Raw genomic sequence first — 17,910 nt, 5'->3', positions numbered from 1 at the left:
AATTCTTTATGATAGTTAACTTTGCCTCTCAGCAGCTGAGTTGCGGCCAGGCAAGCTCTTCTATAGCTTCCACCAAAAGCAGTCTGCTCTTGTTGCCAGGTGTTCGAGAACAACTTCTGTGCATTCTGTCCTTGATGCCACCACCTTAATAGTTTCACTTTCTGCCTTGTGTTTGAAATGTTTGATTTTTGGCTCTCGTGATGTAGTTTAGATGGTCTGGTAGGTGTTTTCATTTGAAATCCATTCCCACTCTGCGGTGTAGTATAATGGTTCAACATTCCTTTTCATTAAATAGAAGGACATAACATTTTACTATTTTCTTTTTGTATATGTGTAGATTAATGCAAATTTAAAATTCCAAGTCTAGTTTAAGTAGCATATCTATGGATTGGAATAAGGTTCATTTGGGCTTTCCCTCAAAGGTAAGTTCCTGCAATTATATTTTGGGGGCAGGACCTAAGTGGAAGCTATAAACAAGCAATTCTCAGGGACAGGGTATGTCTAAATAACAGCCTGTGCTTGCATATACGATGGGGATAAATGTACAGGGAGATAATTAGATTGGAAGAACTTAATTATCAAAGAACTCTGCTTTGTTCTAAAAGATTAGAACTGAGGTGTTTTCTCGTGTCTGAGAAGTCTTGTGCTGATACATTTTGAGATTTGCTTTCTGTGTTAGTAAAAGTCTGTTTCTGTGTCCATCTGTTGGGCCTTATTTGTAATTTCATTGCAATGGTGTGTATTACTTCAATAGTTTTCAAAAACAGAATATGTTTTATTGTCTATTAATTGCCATCAGCAAAAGGAAGGGGGAAATTTTGTATTTTTATGGAGTTGGGCTAAAATGAAATTGATATTAGTGTAAAATGAATAAATAAATTTCTGGCAATTTACTGCCAAAATTCATATTGCTACCCCTCTGCTGCTAGGAAGAACTGTAGATTCAAATAGTATTAATTCTCTGACAATGCTTGATGCTGCTATTTGCAATATTTAACATCAGATTAACCTGTAAAGCATTCCAGTGATGCACTACAGTTGAGCAGCTATAACAAAGTAAATTTATGGTAGTACATCACAAATTTATTGTTTTTTGTGTACTTCTGAATCATTTACCAAATTGACATTAACTTTAAATGCTGTTATCTTCAGTTCTTGCATTGCAATCTTCTTGATGTGGAAAGTACAAAACAATGTTTAGAACTGGCATTTGGAGTAATGGGCAGATTTTATCCATTTTTATGGGGAAATGGTAGAAATTGTTTTATGCTTTTATATTGCAAATTCTGACATCTAACTTGTTGGATTATTCTTGAAGTATGTCTAGTCCTAGTCATAGAGCACTACAGCACAGAAACAGACCAATTAGCCAGCCTAGTCCATACAGACCTGATTTTTTTTTTAACCTAGTTCCATCTATCTACACCCAGATAATATCCCTCTAAACTGCTCCCATCTTATGTCCCTATCCAACCTTATCTTAAATTAAACCCACATCTGCCACTTCTGCTGGCAGCTCGTTTCACACTTGAGTTTCCCCTCATATTCCCCTAAATATTTCACCTTTCACCTGTGACCTCGAATGCTAGTCTTGCCCAACCTGAAGGGAAAAAGCCAGCATGCATTAACTATATATATATATATATATATGTCTTAAGATTTCTTATTCTCTTGTGCTTTAAAGAATAAAGTCTTAATCCATTCAACCTTTCTCTGCAGTTTTTCAAGCTTGTTGATATTCTTCCTGTAGGTAGGTGGCCATAATACTCTAAATTCAGCCTCACCAATGTCTTGTACAACTTCATAACATTCCAACCCCCGTATAGAGTTCTGATTGATGAAGGCCAATGTGCTCAAAGCTCCCTCTATAACACCATCTACCTTTGATGCCAGCTTCAAGGAATTACTGATCTGTATTCCCAGATTCCTTTGTTATATTATACTCAGTGCCCTTACTGTTCACTAAGCCCTGCTTTGTCCTCTCAAAGTGCAACACCTTACACTTTTCTACATTAAATTCCATCTGCCATTTTTTCCAGTTGGTCAATTTTATGCTGCAAGCTTTGAGAGCCTTCCTCTGTCCACTACACCTCCAGTGTTGGTGCATTTCACAAATTTGCTGATCCTGTTTACCATCCAGATTGTTGGCATAGATGACAAAGAGCAATGGAACCAGCACCAATCCCTGCAGCACTAGTTACAGGCATCCTATCAGAGAGGCAACCATCTATTCCCACTAAGTCAATACCGGGCAACTTAATCTTCTGGACCAGCCCATTTGCGACTTTATCAAAGGCTTTGCTAAAGTCAGTGTAGACAACGTACAGCACCTTTCCTTCTTGGTAATGTACATGGAAAACAAGATTAGTTAGACATGACCTACCACTTGCATTATAAATAATGCACCCCTCTCCTCCTCCATGTCTAAAATATCAGTAGCCCAGAACATTCAGTTGCTAATTCTGTCCTTCCTGCAACTAAGTGTCACTAATAGCTCTAACATCAAAATTCAACATACTAATCCATGCTCTTAAGTACATATGTCTTACTTACGAATCTCCTTGCATTGAAATGGATGCATCTTAAAGAACATTAGCCCCACCATGCTCATTAATCAGTCAATTTCTGTGTTGTGGGTTAACATCTACTTTCCCCATACTCACACCACTTACTGCCTTGCCACTTTGGTCCCCGCTCCCGTGCGACTCTAGTTTAAGCTCCCCCCCCGAGCAGTACCAGCAAATCCTCCCACAAGGACATTGGTCCCCCTCCATCTAAGATGCTGGTCCTTGATTTAATAATTTATCCCTTATCATAATACTCTTAAGTTCCTATATGTCTATATATGAACCAAGATTAAGTTGTTACTTAGTTGTATCTTAAAATGAAAATGCACAATTCAATAAAAATATAGGAATAAGCATAAAATACTGAGTTGTTGAGTGTATCCTTCTCCTGTTTTTGGATTTCCAGTAGCTACACTTTTTTTGATTTGCATATTATAGAATTTGTCCTTGCCACATTCTATAACACTGTATATGCAACTCTACCTTAATAGAGAGTCAAAATTTATACCATAGTTTAATAAGCATACTTAAGGTGCCTTGAAAAAGTATTCAACCCTGTAGCTGCTTTCACATTTTACTCTTGCCATCTTCCAAGTGTAAAATATATTGAAATAGGATATTTATGAGCTGATATACAAAATATTGTGCATACCAAATTAAAAGAAAAATTTCAAAACCTGTCAACAATTAGCTGAAAATGAAAACCAAAATTGAGGCCAAAAAAGTATTCACCCCTTTTATAATTACTATGCTAACTTTCTTTGGGTTCAATATAAAGTATTATCTTACCAACTTACCAATTTGTTAATGTAGAAAATTGGAGAATCGCCTGCTTTCAATGAATCATAAGAATAAATATACCCCCCTCTCTGTAAGGTCCAACAGTATGCTAGATTTTCAACAGACCAAACCAAAATGAAGACAAAAGGACATTCAAGACAGGTTAGGGAAATAATATTAGAGAAGCACAAATCTGGGGAAAGGTACAAGACCATCTCAGAGGCCCTGAACATACCTTGGAGCTCAGTGCAGTCCATTGCAAAAAAGTGGAAAACAATATGAAACCACAACAAAACTTCTTTGGTCAGGATGCCCCTGTAAAATTAGTCATGGAACTTGTAAGAGAGGCTATTATGATGGTAACAGTCACTCTGAGTGAGCTGCAGAAATCAGTGACTGAACTGGAGATGAAGTTCACAGCTCCACAGAATCTAAGGCCTTGCACAAAAAGGGCATTTATGGAAGAGTGTCAAGGGAGAAGCCCTGGCTATATATTAAAAACAAGCCTATCCTTGTGCACAAAGACACTGCGAAGTGTCACTTACAAGATACCTATAAAGGTGTGGAAGAAGGTTTTGTTGGATGAGATCTAAGTGGAACTTTAGTCCATGTAGAGTAAATCTAATACTGTACATCAGCCAGGTAAGACATCATGCTGTAGGGATGCTTTTCAGTAGCAGGGACTGGAAATCTGGTCAGGATTGATGGGAAGATGAATGCTGCTAAATACAGATTCTGGATGATAACCTACTAACCAGTGCCAGAAAGCTTAAACTTGGGAGGAAGTTCAGTTTTCAGCAGGACAAAGATGCAACCATGGAGTGGCTTTAAAAAATTGATATTCTTGAGTGGCCCAGTCAGTCCTGACATTAACCTAATCCAACATCTCTGGCAAGACCTCAAGACTGCTGTCTCCCTCTGCTCCCCAACTAATCTGGCACAGCTTGAGCAATTTTGCAAGGAGGAGTGGGCAGATTTTGCTCTATCACATTGTTCAAAACTAATAGAGACCAAAAAGGCTTCTGGCTGTAATATCTACGAGAGGTGGTTCACCTAAGTACCAAGCAAAGGAAAATGAATACTTGTGAACTGACATTTTAGTTTTTGAATTTTTAGTTTTTCATGCTTTACAATTTTCCTTGCTACTGTGAAAAGGGAGGATGTGATTCACAAACAAAGGTTCTCAATTAAATAGATCAAAACCATGATTTTAAAGTCCATTTATGTGGGCTGGGAATACTACTTCAAAGCACTGTAAATATTCTAAAAGGCCAGTAGTTGCATTGGAAAATATGCACCAAAGATGCATACAAAGCAAGAAACAATATTGCTGCAGTCCTGCTTCTTTGTACAATACAGTTATTACATGGATTTAACAGATTTTGTTGCAGGCCTTGCAAAATACAGTACTTAAATACTATTGTCACTTGTTTACTTTTAGAAGTAGAAACTGCAGGTGCAGAAAATCTGAACTAAAGTCAAAATGCTGGCGATAATTAGCAGGTCAGTTGGGAGAAATAAAATTAACTTTTCATACTGATAATCTATCTAAAACTGAAATGCTGAGTATTTTCAGCATTTTCTATTTTAACAAGCTTTGGAGCATTCAGGAAAAAAATAACTGAAATTGAAGAGAAGGAAATGAAGTAGTAATCCAATGTTGCTCTATGAATGAAATTAAATACAGACTGAATTTTTAGTGGAATGTTTTAGACTGTAAAGTATAGATTGATGGCAATTGGTACAGAAGGAAATAACTGCATAACCGGAATGACAATGCTGTTGTTAACTTCAGCATTTTGCTGGTACATTGTTTAATTTAGTGAGTCTGTAATCTAGGCTAGGGTTTGTGATCTTGAATCAAATTACATCTCATTGGGGGGGGGGGGTGATTTAAATTGAATTAAATGGGAGCAAAAAGATAGTAATAGTGACTAAGAAACTGTCTCTTTTAAAAAAAAAAAATGCATCCTGTTCATGTAGGGCTGGCAAAATGGTTGGCTTCACTGCATACTAAAGGAAAATTTTAAATGTTGGCAGATTGAATTCTGTATTTTTGGAAGGAATTTTGCTCTTGCATCTGTTGGTCTCAGTGTGACCTTAGACCCACTGAAATGTGGTTCACAGTTTACTGCTCTGACAACTTTTTAAGGCCATTTTGAAATTGGTAATATTAGTTAGCTTTGTCAGTGACACCCACAGCCCAGGAATTAAAGACATTGAGACGAGGGTTGTCAGAATTTTTGCTTATTATCTTCCTTGCCATCAGGATTAGTTGAACCAGTCAGCTATACTTAAACATTTCTCCTTGTGAACTCAGTCCTGTTGCATACTTAATGGCACTTAATATACTGTGTCATTTGTGGCTATTGTCCTCTCATGAATTCAATGATTCTATTTGTATGGCTGCAGATTTCCAGAACTATTTTGAGCCTACCTGCTAAAACTATTCAGATTACCTCACACTAGTTTTGGTGGTTGTAGGAAGGGATTGTTTCTTCAGCATTGGAGCAATACTTTTCAGAAATCAGTTGCTGTCAGGATTGTAGCAAATTTGGACTTGCAGGTAATGGAAGAGAGTTGCAAGCCCCACTTAATGCCACATAATTGAAGAAATGTGGTAAATGCTTGTGAAGAAATCATAAGGAGAGGTGCGCTCTGCATTGTTTAAACTAAGGAGGCAAGGTTATCTACCAGTTTTATCACCAACTTTGTAATTTCCCACACACAAACTAACTAGTTGGGCTGTGGAATTTGCTCAGTCAGTCAATTGGGTTATGGTTAAACTCTCATCAAAGACTTCTAAGACTTCTCAATGCTTGATGTTTTCAAGGAATTGTTTATTGGTGGTAATCTGAAAAAGGTGCTCTATCAGTGGAGTGGAAAAAGTGTTCAACACTATATGATCTACCTCAAATTTTATGTCTGTACATAGGTATTGATCTAATGGGAAGTTTGTATAACTAGCGTAACTTGTGGAATTAAAATTGATATTTGCATAAATGTCCACTGTAAAATTTCAGGCTTTTGTGATTTTTTTTTACATAAAGTACTTCTAAGCTTTGATCCTGCCCCCTAAGGGCATATCTTTCTATCCATGCCAATGATTCCTCTCAATATTTTGACATTAAATAACCCGTTTAATCTCTTCTTTCTCATTATTTAAGTCCAGTTGCCTTTGTTCTAATAAATTTATTTTGCATTCCTTCTTAAGGCTAATATCTCCTTTAGAATATGCCCATATCTGATCACTAAACTTATAGTCCAATTTAAGTTTTACATTGCTGTAGCACAGCTATATGCATTGCTCTTTCTCTTCATTTTTAGTTGGATAATTTCATATCTCTTCCCATTTAGGAAATACACAGTGGATAATTTAATATTTATAATCGGTGAGAATTTGAAGGACCAATGAAAATTGATGCAAACCACCTTTTATCATATTTTGACAAGTTGAGTCTCTTACCCATCATCGTTATTCTGTCTCCTGTCACTCAGTGTATTTTTCTAAACAAGCAAATTTTTTTCATCTTTAACAATGGCTTTAGCATAAATTAACCAATTGTGAGGAACTTTATCAATGTATTTTGAAATGTCTTTTAAATAGCTCTATAAACATTCATTGTTCTGCCACTGTCAAGCACATTAGACAGTTCTTCAGAAATTCCTTAGTCTTATGAATAATCTATCCTTCCAAAATTACACTGGGTGTCTCTGACAGTTCACCTAAGTACCTTAAGTACCTGACAACACCTGTTAGGCTAACTGATCTAATTCCCTTCCTTTTTCCTCCTATACACCAGAGAATGGATTAAAATAGTGCAATGGCAGACACATTGAATAATTACTTTACACCTGTGTTCTCAGTAAAAAATAAATGACTGACAACACAAAGAATGTAAAATTGAATAAGGGATAAAACTGATTTGTGAAGTAAAGACATCCACAGCGGTTGGAAAGCATGGTGGTGAGAGCATTATTGGTCAACACTAAAGTTGTCGATTTGCCTTTACAGTGGACAAAGTGCACGTAACTTCACAATTAAGGGCAAAACTGTTTTGTATTGTCATGCCAGTATGATTGAATCTTATATAGACTAGTCTGGAAGGTTAGGTAGCATAAACAGTCGACTGCATACAAAATTGGTGTGGCGATAGTGGAGGTTGTTTTCAGATTAGACGCTTGTGACCATTAGTATGCTGTAGTGATTAGTGCTGGATTCAACTATTGTTCCTCATCTATGTTAACTATTTGGGCAAAAATGTAGTTAGTAAATTGCAGATGACACTAAAATTGAAGGTATAATGAACAGAGAAGAAAGTTACTTAAGTTTACAACAGGATTGAGATGAACTAAGAAAGTGGACTCAGGAGTTGTAGATGGCATTTCACTTGGACAAATGTGAAATGATTTATTTTGTAACTTAAAATGGGAGAGAGCTTGCACAGAAAATGAAAGATCCCTGATGAGTGTTGTGAGGGCAGAGCACCGTGAAAGTGGCAACATGAGTAAGCAGAATGGTGAAGAAGCCTTTAGCGTGCATGCATTCATTGATCAGGGCTTTGAGTGCAGATTGGAATGCCATGTCTTGTAGAGTGTTACTTGAGTATTTGCTGCTCTGATTGCCTGCCAGGAGGAAGTATGCTGGAAAGAGTGCACAAATGCTTCAAGTAGGATGTTGCTGGGACTGGAGAGCTTGAGCTATAAGAAGACTACGTAGTTGAGGTTTTTCCTCAGAGGGTAGGAAATTGAAGATGACAGAAACAGAGGTATACAAAGGTCATGAGAGGCCGAAATAATCTGAATGGTCACAGTCCTTTTCCCAGGGTGGGGAGGTCTCTGCCAAAGGAGGTATAAGGTGCTCCGTCCCTCCACTAGCCTGCAGGTCACCCTTGGGCAAGGTGTAGTACCTGCTTAGGGTCATGTGAAGCAATGGGATCAGATGGCAGACAGTCATCTATCACAAGTCCTGGTTATGCAGGCAGACTTTGAAGAGTTTTCATAATGGTTGGCGGGTCACCCGTCTTGTAAAGACACAGCCCAGAAGAAGGCGGTGGCAAACCACTTCTGTAGAAAAATTTGCCAAGAAAAATCATGGTAATGAGATCATGATCGTCCATGTCATACAACACGGCACATGATGATTAAGTCTAAAGTTAGAGGACATAGACTTAAGGGTAGTTGGAGAAAATTTACGGATGACTTGGGGCACATTTATTCAAAGGGTGGGTTTGTCGAATGAGCTGTTAGAGGAATTAGGTGAAGCTGGTGTATTTGCATTTAAATGACATTTAGACAGGTACGGAGTTGGTGGGGGGGGGGTGTTTAAGGCCAAATGTGAGACTAGTGCAGTTAGGCACCTCAGATGGCATGGATAAGGGCCTGTTTTTGTGCTGTTTGATTATGGGTATAACAGTTGCATAAGCTAATGGGAATATAGCCTTAAACATATGTAATTTTTAGTTATACAAAGTTATCTTATATTTTTAGATTGTTTGCATTTTGATTATAGTACATTGTTGCACTGAATTTTTACCTGTTGACTTGTTAATTGACCTGGTTTAAGTGTGAACAGGAAGTTTGATTAGACTGGCAAGCATCAGATGTGAATCTTGCAATTTCTGCAGAATTTAAGCCATATACATTACAGTTGTAGCTTAATATTCCCCTGTCCTCGACTAGAATCTTGTCTTTACTTCCTGAGATCTCGTACTGTCAGGGTATTTCCCCAGAAACAATATATTTACAAATTTTATGTTAGAAATAAAAACCATGACTTCTCATATCTATATCAAGTTTAAGCTTAATTATCATTCAACCATACACATGAATACAACCATATGAAACAGCATTCCTCTGGGGCAAAGGTGCAAATCAGTTACACACAGCACATATAGCACGTAATTATGTTAGCAGAATAGCATAGTTAAAGAAATGTATATATTTAAAAAATAAGCCTAAGTTCATGAGTGTCATGGCTGGTAGGTTGATGGTGCATGGATGTTGGTACATGGAGCTTAGAAAAATAGAGGGCTATGGGTAACCCTAGGTAATTTTGAAGGTAAGGACATATTCAGCACAGTTTTGTGGGCCAAAGGGCCTGTATTGTGCTGCAGGTTTTCTATGTTTCTCTGTTGTCCTGGAGTCCAGTTTCTGTAGGGTAAGCCAGTAGCAGTTGTTTTTCTCACACGGGTGCAGTTGCAGGCACAGTCAAATGCATTCCAGCTTGTCTTCCACCGAATGAACACTGGAGAGCGGTTCTAGTGTCTCCTTCTCCGGTGGCTGCAAGAGGTGACCCTGAGGCAAGAGGATCTTGTCTGCTCAACAACAGAGGTGATGCAACTCCTCCATTGTCGATCTCAGCAATAAACCGGTGAATCTGACTTGCTGTATCCTATATTACCAGTGTCCAACAGAGTCTTGCAATCGCGACAAAAACATCCAAGACAATCACTCTCGTACCACCTCCAATGCCGTCTTCCCTGGGTGTCTGAAGCAAGCTGCAACATTTTGCACAAGTCCAGCTCCACTGCTATCTAGCAACTGACTAGTGGGGTAGACCTGTAGTACTTGGTGTTCTTGACATCCAGCAATGTAAAAAGGATGTAAAGGCCAAACAATTACACTTTTGTTTGGACCCAGAGAGGCTGCTGCATTCCAGCGTGCCACCATCTTACTTGGAAGTACATTTCTGCACGTAATGGTAACTTAAAAGCAGTGCATAACATGTGATTTTTGTTATAGCTTGGTTGGATAGATTTATCTGAATTTGACGATTGAAGTATCTTTGTGTTAGCAAATTTATTTTACAAGCTTAAATTCTGCCTATGAAACAGCTGGTGACATGGAAATAAGATTTCAGTTTGCAGTTCAATTATTCAGCAACAGGAATGTTGTCTATAGTTTGCAGCAAGTGATACTGATGTTTGTCCTGTGTGTACACTCAATAGCCACTTTATTAGGTACACCTGTACGGTTAATGGAAATTTCTAATCACCCTTCAGGTGGCAGCAACTCAATGCATATGAATGTGCCAAAATGGTCAAGGTTCAGTTATTGTTCAGACCAATCATCAGAATGGGGGAAGAAATGTCATCTAAGTGATTGTGGGTGCTAGATAGTGGTTTGGTCTTTCAGAAACTGCTGATTTCCTGAAATTTCCAAACACAGCAGTCTTTAGAGCAGTGGTTCCCAACCTTTTTTTGGCCATGCCCCACCTAATCACCTCTAAAATCCTGATGCCCCCTGTGGTGATATATAATTCTTATTATTCAAAAAGTGAACTCCTATTCACCTGGAGGAAGCCTAAAAGACCATTAACTTGGTTTAAACAAGCTTCCAAAGAACATGGCATTCATGAAAGAGAAAAATAAAAGAACCAAAGGACTGTTAAAGTTCTGAGGAAGAAATTACTAAGAAATTGTAAAAAAAAAGAACATTAAGTGATATTAAAATAATAATAATAAATAAATAAAACAATGCCGATTCGTTCCTACAGCATACAAAGACAGATACACCGTTTAAAAGAGATGACGCAATGTACACACCTTCACACCACCAAGAACCGAATGCTACTGCAAAAAGCAGCATTGGCGCGACCTCGTACGAGTTTCTTACGCGTTTGGACTTGTTCATTCGTTCCTTCCTACATCAGTCAATTCATTAATTTAATTATGAAAGCCATTTGATGGTTGTAATGATGGTGATGCACTATATATACACAGTACATACGCAATTACACATGTACATACACACAAGTATTTTTATGTTGCATACTGTATATACACATATGTATTAACTCGCACACACTCATACTCACACAGACTTACTAGAAAAAATTCACTGTTAATAACTCATTCTCGAATTGCCCCCCTTAAAAATCAAATTACCCCCCCCCCCCCCCGTGAGGCGTACGCCCCACGTTGGGAACCACTGCTTTAGAGTTTACAGAAAACGGTGCGAAAAACAAAAAAACATCTAGTGAGTAGTAGTTCTGAGGGTGAAAATGCCCCGTTAATGGGGAAGATCAGAGGAGAATGACCAGACTGGCTCAAGCTGACAGGAAAGCAACAGCAACTCAAATACCACGCGTTACAACAGTGGTCTGCATTAGAGCATCTCTGAATGCACATTATGTCGAATCTTGAAGTGTATGGGCTACAGCAGCAGAAGACCACACTGGGTTCTGCTCCTGTACCTAATAAAGTAGTCACCGAGTGTATACAGTTGGCCCTCTGTATCCGTGGGTTACATATTTGCAGATTCAACCAACCACAGATTGAAAATAATCGGAAAAAAATTCCAGAAAGTTCCAAAAAGCAAAACTTGAACTTGCCGTGCGCCAAGCACTTATGCTGAATCCACACAAGTGAAGTGATGTGTAGGCATACCCTGCTGTAGCCTCCTGCCATTTCACAGATCCTCAGTTTCTCTCCAGCACTTGTCGTTAGAGCATTGCTCGCCTCACGTCTCATTCGATCGCTACTTGTGAGCAAGCGGAAGGAGTTTAAGGCTATGTAAAGCGCTACAGCCTCAAGAATTTAAAGATCATGGGAGAATCGGCATCGGCTGATGCTAAGGCAGCATCAGCATTCCCAGAAGAGCTACAATGGTTGTGTCTGTATTGAACATGTACAGACTTTTTTCTTGTCATGATTCCCTAAACAATGCAGTATAACAACTATTTACATAGTATTTACATTGTATTAGGTATTTTAAGTAATCTAGAGATGATTTAAAGCATACAGGAGGATATGCGTAGGTTATATGCAAATACTGTACTACGCCATTTTATATAATGGACTTGGGCATCCGCGGATTTTGGTATCCGCAGGAGGTCCTGGAACCAATCCCCCGCAGATAGCAAGGGATGACTGTACTATTTCAATGCCAAATATGTAGACTCTGTTTTTACTGGGAACGGTCAAGGGCTGCAAATTATATTTATGATATTCCATAAACTGGTCAGTGGGTTTTAATATTGTGTGAATGAGTCAAGATTGAAAACATTTTAGAACTGATGTTTCTTCTTGTATGTTGGGCAGATTTTTTTGTATTCAAGGAAGGTTCAGTGTTGAAAGTTGAATAGGTTTCTCCCTCGAAAAGTAAGGCCCAGGGGCATTTGATTACTGTGAGGGGGTGGGGATTTGGGGATGATGAAGTGGATGCAGTTGTACAAATTCTAGAAATGCACAACTGCCTTTAGTATACCAGTACAGTTTGTGGTCAAAGTGATATCCCTATGTTAGGTCTGGGTTTTTTTTGTATCAGTTACAATATAACTAGCCAGAAAAAGGCCACTCTTAACAACAGCCAGCGGCCTATGAAAGTCAGTTTACAGTGGTGACCTTCGTCCATTTATGCCCTCTGGCACTCATGCTGTCTTTGTACTGCCATCTATTCATGGAAGGTAAGTAGCTCTCTATCATGTAAGCTGTACTCTGCAATAAAAAAGCAGATAAATTATTTTCCACCGCAGTAGGCACTTGGAGAGAATAAATTGGAATGTGGTGGCGAGTTTAAAGGAAGCTTATTTGAGTTTGAGCCCTGTGAAAGTGTGGGACAGCCCTTTAAAATAGATGATTAAAACCTCTTGAAGAGTATTTGGTACACAATGAAATAATTGGTTTGTTGCACAAACTAAGAAGAACATTGTTGACAGTGAATTGTGGTTTTTTTCCCCTGTGCCTCAGCATGTAGACATTGGGCTCCGCCCCTTAGTGCCCTAGTAATTTAGTCTCTGCTTTATAAACAAATATAATTGCCTGGAAATCTGTTGGTGCAGGGCTGTCACTAGAATATGGTAGTGAAATTACCTCCACCCTTCCCTCTATCCACTTTATGCATTGCACTGGCATATTAAAATACTTTGTATGAATAATGAGCTGAGGTGAGCCTCTGCTTTTTGGTCATTCTACACCCTTGAATCTTCCAGCCCTGTGTTTTCTAGATTTGTACTTATTTTTCTATGTGCAGCCATTCTCCTCCAGCAGAAGTGATTAAGCATAATTGCACTTGAATATAAAGAAATAGGTCAGTCCGGGCAGATGGTTCTGAAGCTGTTTTGTTTCATGCTGTGCAATTGTACTTGTGAATGTCATAGCAGACCAGAATGCTCTGAAATGATGTTGAGCAATGTACAGTGTCAAATTGAGAGATGGTGCTCTTGTTCAAACTCGTGGTAAAGTATTTAGAAAACCAGTGTGTTTGTCAGCCCTATCCTTGTTGATAAGAAGAGGGGAAAAGGTGATTAGTGGAATAAGTAGAAGCAGCATTTGACTCTGTTGTTCAAGAAATTGTTTGATTCATTGAAGTGGTTCTAAAGTACCAACTTGGCTCTGAGATTGCAAATGTTTTATAAAACAAAGCTAAAAGGACTAATTGGATCACATTTTTGAATTCTCCATGGTGTTACAGGGGTTAGCTATGGTTCTGACTTAGTAGGTGTTAGCATTCACTAATAAATGGTCATCTTGTTCAGATTTATCTGAATGGTAAAGTAGTAGTTAAAGAGTAATAGGCCAGAGACTCCAGATGGAGCACGCTTGCACTTAGTCACAAATGGAGCTTGTTACATCACTGATAATCTGTTTGCCTGGAGGTGAGTGATGAACCCTGTGGCTGTGCTTCCTTTGTTCAGATCATTTCAAAAATATGGCCTGGAATCTGAAAATCCATTATGTTGACTAATTATAAAATCATCTGTATGGGGAGCATGCTTGTTCTCTTTATCTATCTAAATAACCTGTCAAATATTCACAAGTGAAATATCTTCAATCTAATTGTGGTACTAACTATTGTATACATTGAATTAGAAGAAAGTGCATGGTTGCAAAAGATGAATTTAGATAAATATTTCGGTCAATTAGCATTCTAAACTTTGTGTGGGTCATGCATATGTGTTGTAGACTCTGATATTTGTGGCATGTGTTCTACAAATTTTCATTAAAAATGTAGCCATGTAGAGGGGTTGAATTTTATCACCAATAATTCTGTTTGAATTTCTAAACATAGGGCTGATGAGGTTAAAGTCACAGTGGAAGAGGTTGGAACATTTTCTAGGCATTACTGTAGCAGATGGAGTACTCTGCTGTTTTCATACAGCTGCTTGCCTGGTGTGGTGGCAGCTGCTGTGGCTGCAATTTCTGTTCTTTTGTTTTGCAACCAAGAACGTAGAGCTGAGGAGTGTAATGAAGAACTAATTAATGGGCCAGGTTACTGTTTTCATTAGTTTTGAAATTGTATAGCATGCTTCTAGTAGAAATTACATTTAAAAGAAAACTACTCAGTACTGTTAGTTTTCTTTCTATAAAGTTTTAAGTTTTGGATCTACTTTATGTCAGAGGAAGGGGTAATTTTAACACTGCCTTAATGATTGTCTGTGTCACGTTATTCATTCCATTTGTCCCCAATTTTATTTTATTTTCATTTTCTCCCTAGGACCTCTATCCAGACTTTGCCTGATACTGAATTGTCCAAAAGAATTAAGGAAATATGGAGTGACATGCAGGAGATTAGTCATAGGATTTAAGGCTTTCAGGACGTACACCTCGAAAGGAAGCAAGTGAGGTGAAACAGAATAGTTCACTTTTTGTGCCACTAGGAGAGCTACAAACACAAGGAAGATGGCAGATCCTGGTATGCTGAGTTTGTTTGGTGATGATGGGAACATTTTCAGTGAAGGGCTTGAAGGTCTCGGAGAATGTGGTTTCTCAGAGAATCCAGTGAATGCTCTTGGGCAACAACTACCAATGGATCAAGGATTTGGCTCCATGCAGTCTCCCCTCCATCATCCCCCACCTACTCAGACTCAAACTAAGCTGACTCATTATGATCATTTTGGTCCGTTTGAACAGCAGAAAATTCATCTAGTAGATCAGCCTAACCGAATGATTGGTAATACTCCTGGGAATGGCATGGCATCGCCTCATTCACAATACCACAATCCCTCAGTTCCACCAGTCCCTCACAGTGGAGCTCAGATGGGAGTATACCCAACTATGCAGAATGAAAGGTGTGGACAGCAGTTTGTGGACAGCAGTTCCATGTGGGGACCACGAGCTGTCCCAGTGCCAGACCAGACACGACCTGCCTTCCAGCAACAGCAGCAGCAACAGCCACCACCTCAGGGGCAAGCACATGCTCAACATATGCAACAGATGGGGAATTACCTGACGCGTAGTGATTATTCTTTGCAACAGCACAACCAGCCTCAGCAGCAGAGGGTGAACCAATTCACTCAGGCACAAGAGGCTCTTAGTCAGGGAAATCCTTTCATGGGAACTTCAGGGCCAGGTCCCTTATCCCGCATGCCACAGCAAACTCCCAACATGGGCCCTTCCTTGCGTCATACTCCATCACAGCAATACCACCCCCACCCCCCTCCACCGAATACTCTCCATGGGGATTCCATTGCTCACAGTCCTAGATTTTCCCCTAGTCCTTCTCAGCAAGCCAGTAGCAGGCAGCAAAACTTAAATTTTACTTCACGTAGCCAGGCAGTACCTTCACAGTCTGTAAGTAGCTCAGGGCAGTATTCACAATATCCTTATAGTAACATTAATCAGGGATTAGTTAACAGTAATACAGGGATCAATCAAAACCTAGGCCTTAATAATAACCCATCTGTGAATCAGGCAATACCCCGCTATCCAAATACTGTTGGATTCCCAGCTGGAACCAGCCAAGGATTAATGCACCAGCAGCCTATACATCCAAGTGGTCCACTTAACCAAATTAACGCACAAACTATGCACCCAACACAGTCTCAGGGAACATATGCTTCTCCATCTCCAATGTCACCTATGAAAGCTATGAATAACCCAGCTGGTACCCCTCCACCACAGGTTAGGCCAGGTAGTGCTGGAATGCAGCTTGAAGTTGGAAGCTATCCAAACATGTCTCTCCCACAACAACCACATCAGTCCCCAGGTACCATGGGACTTGGACAGAGGAGTATGGGTCCCAGAAGCATTCAGACACCACAGTACATGAGCCCTTCTGTGCCACGTGATATTGGGAGCCTTCCAAGACCAGTCGGCGCATTGGGTCCCAGTGGGAATCATACAGATCAGGTGATGCAGGAACGCATCATGTCTGGCCAACAGCACCCAAATCAGCCTTTTCAGCCTCAGTTGCCAACTTGTCCACCAGTGAAACAACATCCAACGGTGCACCATCAAACTTCTCCTTCACCTCATCAGCATCAGCCATGGGTACAGTCACAGCATTCATCACCCAAGGCTACTTCGCAACAGGTGTCTGCCCAACATCAGGTGAGTGATCTGCCTGAATTATGTCAGTTGTGAGTAATCAAAATGTGCTTCTCTAATGCATGTTATTAGCTGTTAAAGTATAAAAGCTTATCAATATTTCTGTTAAAGTTTTGGCATGGGGTTGCAAGTGAATTAATGTAATTATCAACTGTTTGAAATTTTCATTTGCATACGGCTGGCATTAATGGTTTACAATCAATTGAAGAAAATCTACATGTTGATGTGTTGTTGAAATGGGGAAGCTTATTTCAGTGTGGAAATCCCCAGGTCAATTAAGTGATCCAGTAACTAGGATAGTGAGGACTCTGCTATAGTATTCACCAGCGTTCTTGATCTGTGGTTATGTCTATGCTGTTGATATTGTTCATGCCCCTATTCTTTTGAAGCTTACAATTGATGCTTATTTACTGTTGAAATCTCCTCACTACTCTTCATGTATAGCTTTCCTGGAAGGCACCTTGCTCATCCATTTCTGCAGGTTCTTTTGGCTCTACTTAAATTTCGTCAGTCTTGTGCATTGTGCTTATTTCCTTCATGCTATTTTCCTGAGGAAATATGATCAATTTATTACTCAATCTCCAACCTTCCCTTTCCTTTGAAATTCTTCTATGCATTGTAACTTTGAGTGGTGTTCCATGATTTCTGTTAGCCTATTCAATCTGTTTGCAATTGCATTGCATACTTTTCCAAGGATCAATTGGTCAATTACTGGTGGCAGTCTTTTTCCTTTGCATATTTGTGTTCCTCAATTTTTTTCTTGCCACTTCAGTATCAACTGTTCCAGTATTTTGCAGCTCCTTATTCACCTTGTGTGATCTAACAGAAGAATTATATTGTTACTGAAGGTGCCTATATATGTTGAATTTGTATGCTTTGTTATTGAACTTCTATTAGTATAAAACCTCTTTCCTGTTAGGTCATCTGTTTGCTGGGCTCTTTTAGCTCACTGCCTTGGAGATGTTGCATCAATGGTTTTGTTTTAATGGCTATAGATCTGGCTGGTTTTTTTGGCTGAATAAAGTGATAGAAGGATCTGTATAGTTTACTTTGACCTCTGCTCCAGCACTGCTGAGTCAAGGCTCAACACAAGTTATAGGAATAACACTTCGTATTTTGCTTGGGCATCTTCAGCCTGTGTTGCTCCAGATTCCAGCATGTGCATTCTTTGTATCTACAACATAAAAAGATTTGGATTTTCTCTGGCGCATTCACTGCATGGCCATGGCTTTTAGAGCTACCAACTTCATTTCTTCTCACCTGAATCTTTCAAATTAATATCCCGTAACCTC

General features: G+C 39.2%; 1 protein-coding gene across 5 annotated transcripts in view; it reads left to right on the top strand.

Annotated features, from left to right (window-relative positions):
- chd7 (chromodomain helicase DNA binding protein 7) overlaps positions 1-17,910 on the top strand; it is a 228,198-nt gene that overhangs the window by 19,889 nt on the left and 190,399 nt on the right. For all 5 annotated transcript variants that reach the window (XM_073041862.1, XM_073041857.1, XM_073041872.1 and 2 more), the window contains exon 2: positions 14,787-16,621. In XM_073041862.1, the coding sequence (XP_072897963.1) occupies positions 14,972-16,621 (1,650 nt within the window). In that variant the 5' untranslated portion in view covers positions 14,787-14,971. The remainder of the gene's footprint in view (positions 1-14,786; positions 16,622-17,910) is intronic.

Source organism: Hemitrygon akajei, chromosome 1 (genome assembly GCF_048418815.1).
Source record: "Hemitrygon akajei chromosome 1, sHemAka1.3, whole genome shotgun sequence".
NCBI lineage: Eukaryota > Metazoa > Chordata > Chondrichthyes > Myliobatiformes > Dasyatidae > Hemitrygon > Hemitrygon akajei.
The sequence above is the reverse complement of the archived record's forward strand: the minus strand, read 5'-3'. Positions and strand labels throughout refer to the sequence as shown.